This window comes from Eschrichtius robustus, chromosome 4 (genome assembly GCF_028021215.1).
Source record: "Eschrichtius robustus isolate mEscRob2 chromosome 4, mEscRob2.pri, whole genome shotgun sequence".
Lineage (NCBI taxonomy): Eukaryota > Metazoa > Chordata > Mammalia > Artiodactyla > Eschrichtiidae > Eschrichtius > Eschrichtius robustus.
This window is the reverse complement of record NC_090827.1, coordinates 104882549-104902393: the sequence shown is the minus strand read 5'-3', so window position 1 is coordinate 104902393 and position 19845 is coordinate 104882549. Positions and strand designations below refer to the sequence as shown.

The window sequence follows — 19845 nt, the reverse complement described above, 5'->3', positions numbered from 1 at the left end:
CAGTGCACAACAGAAATAAATGAACTGAATGAAATAGATTATCAGAGCATATTTAATTAATACCCAGATTAGGGCATTCTTGAATGGGAAGCAGATGGTCATGACTTGTTGTTATAACCCAGATGTCCTGTCTTCATCTTTTAAATATCAGATGATATTAGAATGCTCAAGCAGAAAATGAAGGGTTTTGCCCTCTCCAGGTTTTCATTGAAAATGTCAGCATGGAATGTAGAATATTGTTAATTTCTAATATTTCCTTTATTGCTCTTGGTTCAGGAAGCTTTAGCTATGCAGGCTACTAAATTGTTCACTTTTAATTTTACAGACATTTATTAAACACTTAAGTGTGCTAAGGAGTGAACAGTCTAAAGGAAACAAGTGGTATATTGCCTCTTTCATTCAACAAATATTATGTGAGTTCCTGTTATGCACCAGGCACAGCTCCAAGGTATTAAGAATACAATAATAAATAGGACAGAAAAACCCCTGCCTTTATGGAGCTTATATTCTACTGATAGATACATTTAAATGGATAATTGCAAAACGATATGGAAGTTTGGTGATAGAAATATATATACAATATTAATAATGTATATCCAAACCAAACAATTGTGGAATTGTAACCAATACCACCGGGTCCATCAGGGCATCAGGAGACTCTTATAGTGAGTCAAGTGGAACTGAGAATGGAGCACGAGTCGGGGAAAGCAGCCCCAGTGGTCAGGTGTCTGGTAGCCAGGAACCCAATGAAGAGGCAGGGGTATGGTGCGCAACATACCTCATTAGTTATCTATAAAGATCAGCTAAGGGGTCGGGAAACCTGGGACCTTTTCATATCCCAGAATGATCAACATTCCACCACCACATGGTTGATCTCTTCTGCTATTTTTATAGGTGAAGAATCCTCTAGATTTTGGAATTTCTGGGAAAAATTCCACATCTCTCAGTAATAACATTGTAATATTGTCAGTTTTTTTTTTTCCCAGTGAGATCAACATTTCCTTTTGGGGGGTGTTCTTGACAAGTTCAAGGTCTTTTGTTTTTTTTCCTCAAAATTATTAGTTAATATTGTCCTTAATCATTTAATTAAAGTATGAAGGTGATTAAATAATTTAACCTAAAGTAATGAAAAATTTACTAGTTACATCTGTTTTGAAATAGTATTTAAAACTTGGTCAAATCCTTTTTACATTTTCAGATTTAGTATCGCTAGCACATAGTTATAAATTTGAAATAACCTTAGCTTTGGGGGGTTATGATTTGCTCGCTGACTAAAGAAAATATTCAGGTTTCTACATAGTTATTTGCCAAAAGCACCATCTTTAAAAAACAAACAAGGGCTGTTTTTCATTATACTTTTTAAAAAACTTAAAACACTGGGAAATTTTTAACAGACATTTATTTTAATAGGTGCTTAGAATCAATGATTTGTATTCCGTTCTTAAATATCATACATCTATATCATCTCTGATACAATAATTCCATAAAGTAATTATTGCTCTTTTTCTTTTAAGTGTGCTTCAAGAAGTTTATTCACTGGCTTAAGATCATATGTATGTGTAGCAAATGGCCAAGCCAGGGAATCGCAGAGGTGTAATACCCATCTTTGTGTTTTTGTTTAACCATTTATAAAATGCAAATTTGTAGGATTTTAACCCCCTATCATCTAGGGACCATCTCTACCCCTCTGTTGAGACTATAGGGATACCAGTGACTTCTCTCTTGCCCATTTCAATAGCTTCTTTTTAGCTTCTTTATTTGCCCTCTTTTCATCTTAGACAGTGGTGGCCACTGCTCCCTCTTGTACATTCCCGTTGCCTCTTCATTCCTTTGCTGACATCTCTTTCTTACCCACTCTTTAATATTGACATATGTGGGGTTCTCTCCTTAGCCCTGTTAATTTAATTGATTTCGGTCCTGTGGCTTCAAGTATCTAGCCATGACTTTTCTTATGAACTTCAGATTCATATTTCCATTCACCTAGTGAATTCCTCCCCCTTGCTGGCTTGCAGAAACTTAAAACACATATTCCAAAATATGCCTTTCCATTTTCCACATTCTCTTGCAAGTGTGTCCTGTAGTTGATCCATAGATGTCTCTGTTACTGAACTACTAGTTAGTTATGCCCAATATCAAATATCCCCCTATGTTTTTTCTGAGTCGTCTTTGATCTACGTCTGACTTTATACAAGAGCAGTACTAGAGGGTTCTACTATTTGACTCATGTGTCCAAGGGACACCAGAATGAAGGCAGACTCTGGGATTTAGTTAGAAATTTGTGTTTGGAGCTTTTAATCATAAGTCAAAGTGAGATACAATTCTCAGTGGGTGGCAATATTAGTGTCAGGTGCATAGCTAGTGATTTGAGTCAAGTAAGCAAGTCTGCCTACAAGCTTTAATGGATTTGCGGTCCAGCAGTTCTTCCATCAAAGTTAAAGTAACTGAAAAAGACAAATTGTTAACCAAACTTTCTGCTCATTTTCCCTTTGAATTATTAAGCTAAACACAACTCCACTCCATATAGCTGATGCTAGAGAACTCTCTTAAGTCCAGACCTAATCTTAAATCAATCTAGATATCCTAGACTGGCCTTCATTTCAGTGACATTAGTAAACATTTGTATTCAGGAAGCTAAATTTGTTTTCTCCTCTGCGGCATCTTTCTCCTCTATGGCACACATCTTCGGAGGGCTAATGTGTTGGCAATAATTTAACACTTCTTGGAACTGGCTTTTGGAAGAAAGAAAGTTTGAAGATTGGTGAAGTTGTATCAGCAATCAAGTTGTAGTTCCTTGCCAAACGTCAATGCAAGAACAAAAAGAACCTCTCCTTCTTAATTGTGTGCTGTTATTTCTCGTGGTTGTCCACGCCAGATTTACAAATCACAGTTGCGGTCCTTGAAAACATAAAACCATTCACTCTAGGTGTCGTTACCCAATGGGAAATTATCTCTCGGTGCCCATTTCCACTCTCCCTTGTTTTAGTTAATAATGGCCCCTACAGTTTTTCCAAATTTCCAAAGCTCCTGGCATAGACCGAAGGTACTCAGTGAACTTGCAATGAATGAATAAACAGCAAGCTCTAATTTGCCTTTGTGCTAAAATTTGAACAAACATACAGAGGAAGACTTACTCTCTTTTCTCCTTTTAAGTAAACCACTTATGTCCCTCCCAGCCCCTGCCTTCTTTGGATGTCTAGGCTTTAAAGAGTGTCAGAACTTTCTGTGGCTTCTGTGCTTGTTCTCACTATGTTCTGTGCTCAGAATTCATTAGCATCTCATTTAAAGCTTAAAGCAACCCATTGAGATGACTGCCATTACTCTCCTAATTCCATACAGTTAAGTAACACACCAAATCACTAACTTGGCCTGGTTGACTTCTGATTCTCTTCCTAAGATTACTATGCATTATGGTAAGAGCTTGTCTATTTCTTGTTCCTGGACGTCTTCTTTTCATCTGGGACCAGTCAAGTGTGCAAGATTCTATGTGTTGGTTTGCTCTTAGAGAACTATGCTAACCCTTCTACCATTTTGTTTTGACTTTAGCATATCCCTTTGGCTCTGATATTATCTCCTTGTTATAGAAACAGATTAAAGATGTGATTACCCTTGAATAAGAACTTTGCAAGAAAGGGTCTCAGAGAAGTTGTCCCGGATGGAAAATGAAGCACAAATTGAAGGCAAAGACAAGATAGAAGGTAGACTTAGAAGAGAAGCAAAATATGGGTGGGAAGATGAATGAGAGAAGAGAACCAGATACAAAAGATATAGTTCCAAGGGGTTAGAATATAAAAATAAATGAATTTAGATAAACCAAGTGGATGTAAAAATCACATTATAAGAAGAACATTTAGTTAGGTGGAATTATAATCTAAATAAAACAGGAAAAGGAATCATACCATTTTAAGACATTAGGACATATCAGAGGATGCTGCTATTTGGAATTTCTATAATTCATAAACATCTTTTGAATTACCTTTCACTCAAACTCAAGTGCTAGAAATAAGAAATTATTATTTGAAGAATTGATTTTAAAAGAGGGATTTGAAAAAAGGAGAAGCAAATAGAATGGTAGCTATAGGAGTCAACTTTACCAAGCTGAAGAAATTAGAATTCAATATTTTATATATTCCTCAACCTGATGCCACCAGAACAGTTTGTGGGTTTAGGAAATTATCAGAAGAAGCCTGTGCACATGAGAAAGCTTGTTATTTTGATTCTTGTAGCTAAACTGGATATGTACGGGAGAGCAACAATCTCCCTTCAAATACCCATAAGAAATCGCAGATACTGAAAATAGTTGAGCAGACGTGCTATATTAAAAATGAAACTTGGTCCTGGAAAAAAAGTGGAGAAATTAGATAGTGCTTATTAATCAAATATGGTTCAGTGGATATTTATTCAAAAAATCTCGAATGTGCTAAAAACTGGACAGAGGCTACTTCAGCCTGGCAATTTCATTATCTGCATACTCTATTAAAATAATTCTTCAAAACATACCCAGTTTTTTTTCTAAAACAATCTCTAGCTTCTTATCTAAATAATCAAACATAATTTTTGAAAAATGTCACATTCCACAGAATAAACTTAGAAACTGCCAACCCTGAACCCCTCCATTCAAACTACAGCCTTTTGAGGTTGAAAGCACAGAAATAGACTAAAAGGCAGTTTTCCTCAAGGTCTTGGGAAGTAGCCAGATGAATGTTTACAGTCCTTGCATTTGCTGACGTGCTGTTTTGCTGGCGTACATTCTTAGCTGCTTCACCCTATGCCTTTGTTCTAAGAGTCTTCTTTCTTCTAGCCTTGCTCAGGAATCCATTACCATTTAGATATTTCCTTTCCTAGTGCTGATTCTAATTGTGATCATTTTAGCAAACACAAAGCCATTTATTGTGGGGTATGACATTAATTTAACATACTGCTCTAATTAACTGCTGCATTTACTTCCCCAGTGTACTGAATAGCTAAATTTATTTGATAAATACATTGGAGGAGGGTGAGAAATTACATTTCTACATGGCTCACTTCAGTATTAATCACAGCAATTTCCCAACTGTAATTTGATACAACAACTTCATTCGTTTTTCTGGTACCAAGAAAAAGCAGAGGAGATACAGGCAAGGCCTCCCCTAGTGATTGAGGTGTCACTGGGAGCAGACACCAACCCTTCCCATTAATAGTCATCCCCAGAACTGTCATTTATTTCCAAATAGTTGAAAAAGAAACAGGAATCTCTATGTAAACATATTTCAGGGTTTTTGTTAATAGAAAAACTGAACAGTATAGAACGCTGTCCTTTTTTGGATTGTACTCCAAAACCATTATATGAATATGTATCTCCTAGGGTAAGGGAATATTTAGGTATGAAGAGTTTTAATGGCCACCGCGTTACTTCACATTTTCTTTCCTATATGAGTTTCTGTAAGTAGACCAACAGCTTACTGTTGGTCTCTAATCTGTAGAAAAATTTGATTAAAGGAAGTTTATATTAGCAGAAGTCATACAGCTTTTTGAGTGGAGGTACCTTGAAGCTTAGAGCAGTGGTAGAAGAGTAGGGGCAGGGGAGGGATGCTATACAGCTGCCTCAGATAACCTTGCTGGAAATTATGTGTGGTGAGACATACACTTAGAATTATCACTGCTAATTCCAGTGAGGATAAAGAACTACAGAGAGATTGATGGTGAAAGCAAAAATATAATTAATGTTTATGTTATAAAATATTTGTATTTTACATATAAAAGTATCACTCTGACAGAGTGTACTCATCAGACAGTTGCCAAAAGGCAGTCTAGTGAGCTCTCACAAACAGTGCAAAAAGTAGCATCAATGGAACATAATTTTATTGAGGATGGTACACTATCTACATTTTTAGCCACTTATGGAACAAATATGTGTGGCCAAAGGAATGTATCTTTAACTGAATCTGCATTTAATCTAGACCTTTCATGGATTATGACATTTTTTTAATGTGTATCCCAAAAGATGAGATTGCAAGTAGAGACCGCTTCAGCAGTATTTTCTTCTCGGCGAGGAAGACACAGAAATCTCACTCATCTTGTGCCTGTGCTAATGTGCTAGCAAACTGAACTGAAGGGACATGAGGGAGGATATAATGAAGGTTTCATTTTTGGTTTCTTGTCCTAAGCATAAAAGTGGCAGTGTTTTGTATCTCCTGTATGAAAAATAACAGTACTGGACTAATATTATCAGGGCAGGTGCATACTACTGCATTTTTATTTGCACTGAAAATTTTCTTTTTTTTTTTCTTTTTTTCATTTATTTGTTTTATTTTTTTTTAACATCTTCATTGGAGTATAATTGCTTTACAATGGTGAGTTAGTTTCTGCTTTATAACAAAGTGAATCAATTATATATACATATATCCCCACATCTCCTCCCCCTTGCATCTGCCTCCCACCCTCCTTAGCCCACCCCGCTAGGTGGTCACAAAGCACCGAGCTGATCTCCCTGTGCTATGTGGCTGCTTCTCACTAGCTATCTGTTTTACATTTGGTAGTGCATATATGTCCATGCTACTCTCTCACTTCACCCCAGCTTACCCTTCCCCTTCCCATGTCCTCAAGTCCATTCTCTACATCTGCATCTTTATTCTTGTCCTGCCCCATGGTTCTTCAGAACCCCCTTTTTTTTTTTTTTTTAAGATTCCATATCTATGTGTTAGCATACGGTATTTGTTTTTATCTTTCTGACTTACTTCACTCTGTATGACAGTCTCTATGTCCATCCACCTCACTACAAATAACTCAATTTTGTTTCATTTTATGGCTGAGTAATATTCCATTGTATATATGTGCCACATCTTCTTTATCCATTCATCTGTCGATGGACACTTAGGTTGCTTCCATGACCTGGCTATTGTAAATAGGGCTGCAATGAACATTTTGGTACATGACTCTTTTTGAATTATGGTTTTCTCAGGATATAAGCCCAGTAGTGAGATTGCTGGGTCATATGGTAGTTCTATTTTTAGTTTTTTAAGGAACCTCCATACTGTTCTCCATAGTGGCTGTATCAATTTACATTCCCACCAACAGTGCAAGAGGGTTCCCTTTTCTCCACACCCTCTCCAGCATTCATTGTTTGTAGATTTTTTGATGATGGTCATTCTGACTGGTGTGAGGTGATACTCCATTGTAGTTTTGATTTGCATTTCTCTGATGATTAGTGATGTTGAGCATCCTTTCATGTGTTCGTTGGTAATGTGTATATCTTCATTGGAGAAATGTCTATTTAGGTCTTCTGCCCGTTTTTGGATTGGGTTGTTTGTTTTTTTTTTGATATTGAGCTGCTTGTAAATTTTGGAGATTAATCCTTTGTCAGTTGCTTCATTTGCAAATATTTTCTCCCATTCTGAGGGTTGTCTTTTTGTCTTGTTTATGTTTTCCTTTGCTGTGCAAAAGCTTTTAAGTTTCATTAGGTCCCATTTGTTTATTTTTGTTTTTATTTCCATTTCTCTAGGAGATGGGTCAAAAAGGGTCTTGCTGTGATTTACGTTGTAGAGTGTTCTGCCTATGTTTTCCTCTAAGAGTTTAACAGTGTCTGGCCTTACATTTAGGTATGTCATCCATTTTGAGTTTATTTTTGTGTATGGTGTTAGGAGTGTTCTAATTTCATTCTTTTACATGTAGCTGTCCCGTTTTCCCAGCACCACTTACTGAAGAGGCTGTCTTTTCTCCATTGTATATTCTTGCCTCCTTTATCAAAGATAAGGTGACCATATGTGTGTGGGTTTATCTCTGGGCTTTCTATCCTGTTCCATTGATCTATATTTCTGTTTTTCTGTCAGTACCATACTGTCTTGATTACTGTAGCTTTGTAGTATAGCCTGAAGTCAGGGAGCCTGATTCCTCTAGCTCCATTTTTCTTTCTCAAGATTGCTTTGGCTATTCGGGTCTTTTGTGTTTCCATGCAAATTGTGAAATTTTTTGTTCTAGTTCTGTAAAAAATGCCATTGGTAGTTTGATAGGTATTGCATTGAATCTGTAAATTGCTTTGGATAGTATAGTCATCTTCACAATGTTGATTCTTCCAATCCAAGAGCATGGTGTATCTCTCCATCTGTTTGTATCATCTTTAACTTCTTTCATCAGTGTCTTATAGTTTTCTGCATACAGGTCTTTTGTCTCCTTAGGTAGGTTTATTCCTAGGTATCTTATTCTTCTTGTGGCAATGGTAAATGGGAGTATTTCCTTAATTTCTCTTTCAGATTTTTCATCATTAGTGTATAGGAAAGCAAGATATTTCTGTGCATTAATGTTGTATCCTGCTACTTTACCAAATTCATTCATTAGCTCTAGTAGTTTTCTGGTAACATCTTTAGGATTCTCTATGTATAGTATTATGGCATCTGCAAACTGTGACAGTTTTACTTCTTCTTTTCTGATTTGGATTCCTTTTATTTCTTTTTCTTCTCTGATTCCTGTGGCTAAAACTTCCAAAACTGTGTTGAATAATAGTGGTGAGAGTGGGCAACCTTGTCTTGTTCCTGATCTTAGAGGAAATGGTTTCAGTTTTTCACCATTGAGAACTATGTTGGCTGTGGGTTTGTCATATATGGCCTTTATTATGTTGAGGTAACTTCCCTCTATGCCTACTTTCTGGAGGGTTTTTATCATAAATGGGTGTTGAAGATGTCGAAAGTTTTTTCTGCGTCTATTGAGATGATCATATTTTTTTTGCCTTCAATTTGTTAATATGGTGTATCACATTGATTGATTTGTGTATATTGAAGAATCTTGCATTCCTGGGATAAACCCCACTTGATCATGGTATATGATCCTTTTAATGTGCTGTTGGATTCTGTTTGCTAGTATTTTGTTGAGGATTTTTGCATCACTGTTAATCAGTAATATTGCCCTGTAGTTTTCTTTCTTTGTGACATCTTTGTCTGGTTTTGGTATCAAGGTGATGGTGGCCTTGTAGAATGAGTTTTGGAGTGTTCCTCCCTCTGCTATATTTTGGAAGAGTTTGAGAAGGGTAGGTGTTAGCTCTTCTCTAAATGTTTGATAGAATTCTCCTTTGAAGCCATCTGGTCCTGAGCTTTTGTTTGTTGAAAGATTGTTAATCACAGTCTCAATTTCAGTGCTTGTGATTGGTCTGTTTATATTTTCTATTTCTTCCTGGTTCAGTCTCGGAAGGTTGTGTTTTTCTAAGAATTTGTCCATTTCTTCCAGGTTGTCCATTTTATTGGCATATAGTTGCTTGCAGTAATCTCTCATGATCCTTTATATCTCTGCAGTGTCAGTTGTTACTTCTCCTTTTTCATCTGTAATTCTATTGATTTGAGTTTTCTCCCTTTTCTTCTTGATGAGACTGGCTAATGGTTTATCAATTTTGTTTATCTTCTCAAAGAACCAGCGTTTAGTTTTATTGATCTTTGCTATCATTTCCTTCATTTCTTTTTCATTTATTTCTGATCTGATCTTTATGATTTCTTTCCTTCTGCTAACTCTGGGGTTTTTTTGTTCTTCTTTCTCTAATTGCTTTAGGGGTAAGGTTAGGTTGTTTATTTGAGATGTGTCTTGTTTCTTGAGGTAGGATTGTATTGCTATAAACTTCCCTCGTAGAACTGCTTTTGCTGCATCCCATAGGTTTTGCATCGTGCTGTTTTCATTGTCATTTGTTTCTAGGTATTTTTTGATTTCCTCTTTGATTTCTTCAGTGATCTCTTGGTTATTTAGTAGCGTATTGTTTAGCCTCCATGTGTGTGTATTTTTTACATATTTTTTTCCTGTAATTGATATCTAGTCTCATAGCATTGTGGTTGGAACAGATACTTGATACGATTTCAATTTTCTTAAGTTTATCGGGGCTTGATTTGTGACCCAAGATATGATCTATCATGGAGAATGTTCCATGAGCGCTTGAGAAGAAAGTGTATTCTGTTTTTCTTGGATGGAATGTCCTATAAATTTCAATTAAACCTATCTGGTCTATTGTGTCATTTAAAGCTTGTGTTTCCTTATTTATTTTCATTTTGTATGATCTGTCCATTGGTGTAAGTGAGGTGTTAAAGTCCCCCACTATTACTGTGTTACTGTTGATTTCCTGTTTTATAGCTGTTAGCATTTGCCTTAAATATTGAGGTGCTCCTATGTTGGGTGCATATATATTTACAATTGTTATATCTTATTCTTGGATTGATCCCTTGATCATTATGTAGTGTCCTTCTTTGTCTCTTGTAATAGTCTTTATTTTAAAATCTATTTTGTCTGATATGAGAATTGCTACTCCAGCTTTCTTTTGATTTCCATTTGCATGGAATATCTTTTTCTATCCCCTCACTTTCAGTCTATATGTGTCCCTAGGTCTGAAGTGGGTCTCTTGTAGACAGCCTATATACGGGTCTTGTTTTTGTATCCATTCAGCCAGTCTATGTCTTTTGGTTGGAGCATTTAATCCATTTACATTTAAGGTAGTTATAGATATGTATGTTCCTGTTACCATTTTCTTAATTGTTTTGGGTTTGTTTTTGTAGGTCTTTTTCTTCTCTTCTGTTTCCTGTCTAGAGAAGTTCCTTTAGCATTTGTTGTAAAGCTGGTTTGGTGGTGCTGAATTCTCTTAACTTTTGCTTCTCTGTAAAGGTTTTAATTTCTCCGTTGAATCTGAATGAGAACCTTGCTGGTACAGTGTAATCTTGGTTGTAGGTTTTTCCCTTTCATCACTTTAAATATGTCCTGCCATACCCTTCTGGCTTGCAGAGTTTCTGCTGAAAGGTCAGCTGTTAACCTTGTGTGGATTCCCTTGTATGTTATTTGTTGCTTTTCCCTTGCTGCTTTTAATATTTTTTCTTTGTATTTAATTTTTAATAGTTTGATTAATATGTGTCTTGGTGTGTTTCTCCTTGGATTTATCCTGTATGGGACTCTCTGCACTTCCTGGACTTGACTGAGTATTTCCTTTCCCATATTAGGGAAGTTTTTAAGTATAATCTCTTCAAATATTTTGTCAGTCCCTTTCTTTGTCTATTCTTCTTCTGGGACCCCTATAATTCAAATGTTGGTGTTTTTAATGTTGTCCCAGATGTCTCTGAGACTGTCCTCAATTCTTTTCATTCTTTTTTCTTTATTCTGCTCTGTGGTAGTTATTTCCCCTATTTTATCTTCCAGGTCAGTTTTCTGTTCTTCTGCCTCAGTTATTCTGCCATTTATTCCTTCTAGAGAATTTTTAATTTCATTTATTGTGTTGTTCATCATTGTTTGTTTGCTTTTTAGTTCTTCTCGGTCCTTGTTATATGTTTCTTGTATTTTTTCCTTCTATTTCCATGATTTTGGATCATCTTTACTATCATTACTCTGAATTCTTTTTCAGGTAGACTGCCTATTTCCCCTTCATTTGTTTGGTCTGTTGGGTTTTAACCTTGCTCTTTCATCTGCTGTGTGTTTCTCTATCTTCTTATTTTGCTTAACTTACTTGGTTTGGGGGTCTCCTTTTTGCAGGGTGCAGATTCGTAGTTCCCATTGTTTTTGGTGTCTGCCCCCCAGTGGCTAAGGTTGGTTCAGTGGATTGTGTAGGCTTCCTGGTGGAGGGGACTGGTGCCTGTGTTCTGGTGGATGAGGCTGGATCTTGTCTTTCTGGTGGGCAGGACTGCATCCGGTGTTGTGTTTTGGGGTGTCTGTGACCTTATTATTATTTTAGGCAGCCTCTCTGCTAATGGGTGGGGTTGTGTCCCTGTCTTGCTAGTTGTTTGGCATAGGGTGTCCAGCACTGTAGCTTGCTGGTCATTGAGTGGAACTGGGTCTTACCATTGAGATGGAGATCTCTGGGAGAGCTTTCGCCATTTGATATTACATGGAGCCGGGAGGTCTCTGGTGGACCAGTGTCCTGAACTTGGCTCTCCCACCTCAGAGGCACAAGGCTGACACCCGCCCGGAGCACCAAGACCCTGTCAGCCACGTGGCTCAGAAGATAAGGGAGAAAAAAGGATGGAAGGAAGGAAGGAAGGAAGGAAGGAAGGAAGGAAGGGAGGAAGGGAGGAAGAAGTTATTAAAATAAAAAATGAAAAAATTATTAAAAATAAAAAAAATTAAAAGTAATAAAAAAAAAAGAAAGAAAGAAAGAAAGAAGAGAGCAACCAAACCAAATAACAAATCCACCAGTGGTAACAAGCACTATAAACTATACTAAAAAATAAAACAGACAGACAGAACACTAGGACAAATGGTAAAAACAAAGCTATACAGACTTAATCACACAAAGAGGCATACACATACACACTCACAAAAAGTAAAAAGGAAGAAAATATATGTATCTTTTGGGAAGTCTGAGGTCTTCTGCCAGCGTTCAGTAGGTTTTGTAGGAGTTGTTCCACATGTAGATGTATTTCTGATGTATTTGTGGGGAGGAAGGTGAGCTCCACATCTTACTCCTCCGCCATCTTGAAGGTCTCCTGAATTTCTACTTATTCAAAACCTTGCCCACCCATCCCCCAGCGCACACACCCGCAGTCCTCTTTGGGATCCATGGCTTTCCATACCAGCCACCTGAGTTAAGTTGCAGGCACTGGCCATGGAAAGCATCCACATATGCTAGTCAGCTAATGAGGGGACTGACCGTGTGACGCTGGCATCACTAATGTCAGATCTTAACTACCTAAGCTCACAACTCAGAGCCCTACTCTGACATCAGAGAGTTTCACTATTCACTCCCAATGAGATGGCCTTCTGTTGCGTTCATAAAGATAATTATGATGATGCTGATTTCTGGTTTTGTCATGGAAGAGAAACACATATAGATATGTGACCAATAATAATTTTATACAAAATTTACTGTTACATTAAGGCATTGAAATAATTTTAAGTGAACCGAAAACAGAAAGCATCCACTTCTCATATTTTTCAATCGATTTTTAGGTCCTGTAGATGTCCATATTCTAGCTAAATGTAATCCCTGCTTATCGAATCCATGTAAAAATGATGGCACCTGTAACAATGATCCAGTTGACTTTTATCGCTGCACCTGTCCATATGGTTTCAAGGTAAGTAGAAGCTGTCGTGGGAACCAAGATCTGAAAATGTAGCTTTCCTCGGTGGGTCTTTATTATTCTGTTGTGCTTTCTCTATGTGCTGAGAACTACTTTATTTACACTCAACTTGACCATTCCTTGTCCAGGGGCAGGACTGTGATGTTCCAATTCATGCATGCATCAGTAACCCATGTAAACATGGAGGAACTTGCCACTTAAAAGAAGGAGAAAAAGATGGCTTCTGGTAGGTTATTGGTCTGTGATCTTCTGTGTCTGAAGTATTGGAGCAAGAATAAGCAAAGATGCATTTTTCCTTTTTAAATCCAAGGGCTTTATTTTAAAAAGAATACCAGAAATTCTGTTCATAAGGAAAACATGTATTAGTCCCTTGCAGAGGTATTTCGATATAAAAACAAATTGAGACATTACAGTATTCTCAGCTCAGGATGCTACAAAGCCAAGCAATTTAAAAACACTCACATGCGTACATTGGGACTAATCAAGTCAGATTAGGTCAAGACAAATTAGTGGCTCTGTTATGCTAATTAATAGTCAAATAGTCCCCTACTGCAAGGCATATATCCATCTGTTGTTTTGTGTGTTGCTTTAACAGACTGTGTGTAATGATAAGATGTGGGTCCCACTGAAACAGAAAAGTAATGACTCATTTCCAAGCCACAATATGTGTAGACAAACATGCTGTGAACATTTTTAACGGGAGTTAGTTATTTAATCATACAGTTACTTCAGATCTACTTCATGAATTATGAAACGGAGTTCTTATAATGAAAACTAATAACTTCATGTAAGAATGCTAATCTACTACTAAAGCTTGTTAGAAATACCACTTTTTACAATACATATACTTCATTTCTGCATTCTGTTATGAAGTTGTCTCTTTTTCATCAAGCCTTTACTCAAAGATTATTCTGATGCCTAGCAAGATGAAAGGTACAATGTATTATGCCAGTGAAAAATTGTATTTGTTGAGAGTTAAAGAGAATATTCATATTTTATAATTGCAAGGAAGACAAAGTTTTATTTTCAGATTTCTTTTTTGCTTTGAGACATCAAGAACATTACACATAGGATAGTAAGTATAATTTTTAAAAAATCAGAATCATTCCTCCTCATTTATGAGCAAAGAAGCATGAATTATTTTATTAGAACACAGCTAGAGATTAAGATATCTAGGGCTGTAGAGTAAACTTTGCTCATTTTTTAGACCTGCACATGTATTGAATTTATTGACTTATAGGACCATGGGGCCATTTGCCATCTTGCAGCCAGCATAAATTTTCTTTCTCAAATTGTTTCTGATTTGGGGGATATTACCTTAAATTGATGCTTACAACATGTCATTTAAAAGCATTTTAAAAATCAGTTTCTTGTCGTTAAAAGCTCTGTAATTGATGAGTGTATTTAGTTTTTTTCAATATTTAGACCATATGGTTTGAAAATGTAGGAAGGTGTCTTTTGTCTTTTCTTCCCCTGGCATTCAGGTGTATTTGTGCTGATGGATTTGAAGGAGAAAATTGTGAAATCAATGTTGATGACTGTGAAGATAATGACTGTGAAAATAACTCTACATGCGTCGATGGAATTAATAACTACACATGCCTTTGCCCACCTGAGTACACAGGTAGGAAGACTAGGAAATGCTATGCCATCAATCTGTGTATCTGTTTGAAAGCACCACTGACACTATGCTGCATGTGTTTAGTAGACCACTGTATTATTCAATAACTGATAGGTGTTTTGGAAATTAGGTGTAATGTAATAACAGACGGAGTTAAAGATGGTTTCAGCCAACCAAATAAAAGTCCTGGGGAGCTCAGTTGGAACATAAGCATCCATCATAAAGTAATACTTTCCAGCACAAAAGAAGTTATCATACTGCAGCTTTTGGTCCCACAACTGAATGACATTTTCATGCAAAGCACTTTTCCTATGCAGACCAACCCACCAATACATATGTGAAAAGGGAGCATTTCTTTACATAGGCAAAAAATAACCAAGCATTTGAGATTCTTCGTGTCCATACTTGTTTATTCATCAGTGAGTGTTTGCATGTAGCAACTCGTGTCCTTCAAAATAAATCGCAATTAGGAAGATATTGATCACTTTGGATAATCTTTATCAGACCATTCTTCCCCCACCCCACCTTTTTTTTCTATCTTGATGCAAAATGTCAGGAGTAAAGGTGGTAAATCTCATGAGACTATCCAAACTGCTAAACTTCTGCCCTGGATAAACCAATTTGCTATAAAGTCAACATCAAGTTTACAACTTACTTATTATGTCAGAATATCTATTTTGATCGACTTTTGTGGCTATGAATAAGAAACTTCATAGTTACATTCTTATTTCTTAATAAACCATTTAGTTTTAAAATTGGTAGAGAAAAGGAGAATGTTACGTATTTTATTTGTAAGAAAAAATGGAGAAGTAGATTCTGTCACTCTATTCAAAGTTACCATTTTCATTTGGCTGGGTATTTTTCATTAATTGTATTTATTTCCATATACATAGTTAAGAATATCAGAGGGTAAAATAGCTACTTGGATGACTGAGGTTAACATCTCTAGACATGAAAAATGGAAGCACATCTGTATGATTAATTTTCCCAGGGATTTGTTAGAAAAGCACTGAAATTTAAGCTTTTATGGAATACTCAAACTTTGCATTTTAAGAGGTACTTTCTTGATGGGAAGATGCTAAATAGAATAATGAGTTTTTGTTTTGATATCCCGGGTCTGTTTGAGAGATTCTGCAGCTGCCTTTTCTATGGTATGATTTTTTTTTTCACACCAGTGAAGTACCTGATGCCATACGAAGTAATATACTAAGTTTCCAGTAGAAATGTTAACATGTATCACCAGTTACTCTATTATATATATATATATAGCACTTGGACTCCTTAGTGGCCAGAATTTGAATTCTTTATTATTTTGCATTAATTAAGGATAGCAAGTATGTCTAATATGCACCCATTCTAACATAGCTAGGAAGAGTTTAGGTGTTACGTAGCTTTGACATTCGCACGAGTTTTACTTGTGTCACACCTCAGATACATGCCATTAGCCTGAGTGCACAGATTCTCGAGCCCTTGGAGCTACCCCGAGAATCTGAGTTTTTCTGGATGGGCTAATTTAGACTTACACAAGCAGCCCAATGCTTGCACCAAAATCTGTAGCTAGTACCTTCTTAGAGATAGTTCTCTATCCTGTCATTGTTCCGACTATTATAGGAAGAACTTAATTCACTTAATGTCAGAGACCTCTTTAAACTAACCTACTCTGACCAGGACAAATTGGATCCGAGTATTTCCAGCACAGTTTGGTTAGCCAATGTGTTCCTGAGCACAGAAACCAGGAATTTTTCTATATCCCCTTACCAATGAAAACCTAGACCTGACAGCACTGCTGTATTCAGATTCTTAATACCTTTTCCATGATAATTTACATAAAGTGGCAGTCTCTTCTGAGTTGGTTTCGTTGGGTCCGCCTTTGGCTTTAGATTTGCTCTACTTTATTCCTTATCCATTTCTTTGAATCTTTGTTTTACCTTCTCTCCCTTTGTTTTCCAAGCTCCCTTCCTATACCTGATCTTCTTAAGCACATGTTTTCTGCATCCTAAAGTGATTCAGTTCGGTGCAACTTCCTCTGAAAAGTATGACGAAGCTTCATTTCCCTGTGTCAGATCTCTTTCTTTGAAACACATCCAAAAAACTCCAAAGCTTATTAGCACAACCACTTATGAGCCAAAACGTGGCATCTATAAAAGCTATCATGTGGGAGCCTGCCATGACTATTTGTCAAGAGCCGTTTGGTGCTCAACAAGAATTGAGACTCTTCTGGTTTTTTCAGTCATATCTATTGCAGGTATCAGTTTGCCTTAATTCAGGCTAAGGATAAACATTGCACTCTACAGAAAGTTCATAGCATACAAAACATGAAGATACTATCACTATAACTTTGGGTTGGGTTTTGTGGGAAGTGAAGAGTTTTGCGAATTGACATTAGAGCAGATACCTAAACCAGACATATTTGTAAATCATCTATTAGCTGTAGCATTTTTGTCCATATGTGAAATGAGCTCATTTACAACATATCAAACAACCATCTGCAGATTTTGAAATCAGTGGCACATAAATGGCCTTTAATTATAGGAGGGTATAAATTGTACTCCAGAGCTTTATATCCTGCTTCATCCAAGTCTGCAGTTAGGGAGGCATTTTCTTATATCGTGGCTGTATTGTTTTTGATTTAAGTTTGGAATCTGATTAATGAGCATGAGATCTTGGAACAGAACCCCTACTGTGCTCAGGGAATATAATAATGTTGTCATTGTTTAAAAATCATTCAAGTTACAAGTTGCTTTTCTGTTTGGAGATTTTTTTTTTACTCTGTATCTCTGAGGCATTCAGTGAGAAAATGAACTCTTTAGTAGGAACAAATAAGACTTCATAGGAAAAACTTGTAAATTACTATGGTGAAAGTTTTTACATTTGGCACCCATGTTAAGAATCGGAATGGATATGATATGTTAATAGAGAAAATTCAAAGATCTGAAAGCAGTCTGACAGAGAGGTCATGATGTGATGGGCAGGCTGTAAAACATGGCTACACGTGTTCAAAATAAAATGAACCACTGTTGGGAAATTTATTAAATTTATTTAAGCCCATGTAACCAGAACTTCACAGTAAATAGTTATTGATTTATTAGAGGACAAAACTCTGTCCTTTCCTGCTTCAGGGGTTGACAACATAAATTTTAAGGGTCAGTATTGTTTTTCTGTTATGTAACTGTTACTATCCCCTCCCCACCCAAGTCATCCAAACTGTTATTTTCTACCTAATTCAATCCATCATCTGTCCTATGTCTAACATATGACTGTTGATTGCTAGTATTCTTCAGACAAGATTAATTTTTGAGAAGTTTAATTCACTATGATTCTAAATTAAAATCACTATGCTAAGGATTAATAAGACACTGAAATTGCTAAACAAATAATTAAAAAATCCACTCCAGAGTTTTAATAGTAGCTTGAGAGATTGTGTTTTTGGTGATGGTTGGTCATTCTTTTAAAATCATTATTATATCCTTTCTAAAAATAAGGCATTTCTTGAAAGTAAAGTTTTAAAAAATTCCTCAAATTGCACTAGCCCAAAACTTATAAAAGTGAACATTGTAAATATGGCACCCCTGCGATGTTGAAAAACTTGACACCTTTTCTTAAGCTCTGGTATGAATTCAGGTATTGCATTGAAAAATGTGGTTTTGCATGTTTCCTAAGAGCCAGAACCCTGGATCTGCTGTGTCAAGACTGTGTTTCTTAATTAACCCTCTTCTCACAGGACCACATACAAAGACGATACAAACTTGATCACATTTTAACCATGGGGTATTGCTTAATGGGATGGCATACATTCAGTAAATGAAAGTTTCCATACAAGTTGGGTGTGTAAAGGCTTAGAATGTATTTTGCGGAAAAAAATTCAGAACATTTTGATTTTTCCATTTTGTACCATTATCTCTTTGTTTTCCAAATCTTCAATGCCCACACACAAGCCATTATGTGCACATCTTACAAAGTAAAGCCGCCTATTGTTAAATCACTGGTTTAGCCACAGATCTCTTGCTGCCTGTGATGGCGTCTGCCTTTTGCCTCATTTTCTCCTTGTTTGTGCATTTGGCCCGGCTGTAGGTAAGAAATCTAAGCCTTGCTTCAGTTTGCTCTCTCACCCTGGGCTTCTCTGTTGTTAATGCTGTGCTTTGGCTTCCTGTGCTCCGCTGTGTACTGCAATGTAAAACGTCTTTTGTCTCTTCTGTCTTTGTTGCTGCCAGCTGCTAATCTGAATGAGGTGGAAAAAGGTTAGTTGCCTTTTAAGTCTATTATTTTATTTTAGTTTCCCTCTTTCTTTCAAAGCTACATAGATTTCATGGTGTGTACATGGTAAAAGGAATGTTGACAAAAATGAAATCTGAGATCAATATGTCAAATCAGTCATTCAGATCCTTGATATGTAGATAGCTATGCCAAACAGTATAAAGAGGGTATCTGAAATGCACTTTACCAACTTCTGGAAGACTGTGAAAGAAATTCTCTGAGTGGGCAGAAGAAGTGGCTAAAAATAAAGACTAACGCTCTCTAGTTTCTACTTGTCTGTATGCTTTTCCTTTTTTAAAGATATCCCAAACATGTATTATTTTTATCATGAAAAACGTTAAGTCATTTAGTACAGTACATAGGCTGTAGCTAGAAAAAATTTTAAATAGTGAGAATTTTCCCATAACTTTAAATTAATATCTTTAGTAATTTGAAACATGAAAAATATTAAGAGATATATACATTTATTAAAACATTTTATAAGATAAAAATTACAAAGCCCAAGAGGTTGATTTATAAAATGACATTGTCAAACTCATAGAATGTCATGAGTACTAGGCAGTGTTTTTAAAGCATAAAAAGAGCCATATGCAAAAAAAAAAAAAAAAAAAAAAAGAGCCATAGCTAATCATTGACACTTTATGGTCTGCATGGCTTTCCAAATACATCAGGGCCCAGGAAAGAAAGTCCTGTGGTGCTCAGGGTGATTGGCATGTCTGGGGAATCATCATGAAATCTTTGTTAAATTTTTATCTTAAAGATTCGGAATTATACCTAATAACATTGTATTTTCACTCAGCTTAACCAAGAGTCTTTAAGTGCCAAGTACAGGCACAGCATCCTAAAAGGGTGCTTGTCTTGACAGTTGCAGTTGTATGTAAGGCATTAGCAGTATGATTATAGGGCTCACATGGACTATATTGTATAGCAGCTCTGTCTCCTCTTGCTAAGGACTTCATTTTTTTATTT

General features: G+C 36.3%; 1 protein-coding gene across 2 annotated transcripts in view; it reads left to right on the top strand.

Annotated features, from left to right (window-relative positions):
• Positions 1–19845, top strand: part of SLIT2 (slit guidance ligand 2) — a 380353-nt gene that overhangs the window by 323269 nt on the left and 37239 nt on the right. For both annotated transcript variants that reach the window (XM_068543162.1, XM_068543161.1), the window contains 3 exons: positions 12871–12995; positions 13130–13227; positions 14486–14625. In XM_068543162.1, coding sequence (XP_068399263.1) covers positions 12871–12995; positions 13130–13227; positions 14486–14625 — 363 coding nt within the window. The remainder of the gene's footprint in view (positions 1–12870; positions 12996–13129; positions 13228–14485; positions 14626–19845) is intronic.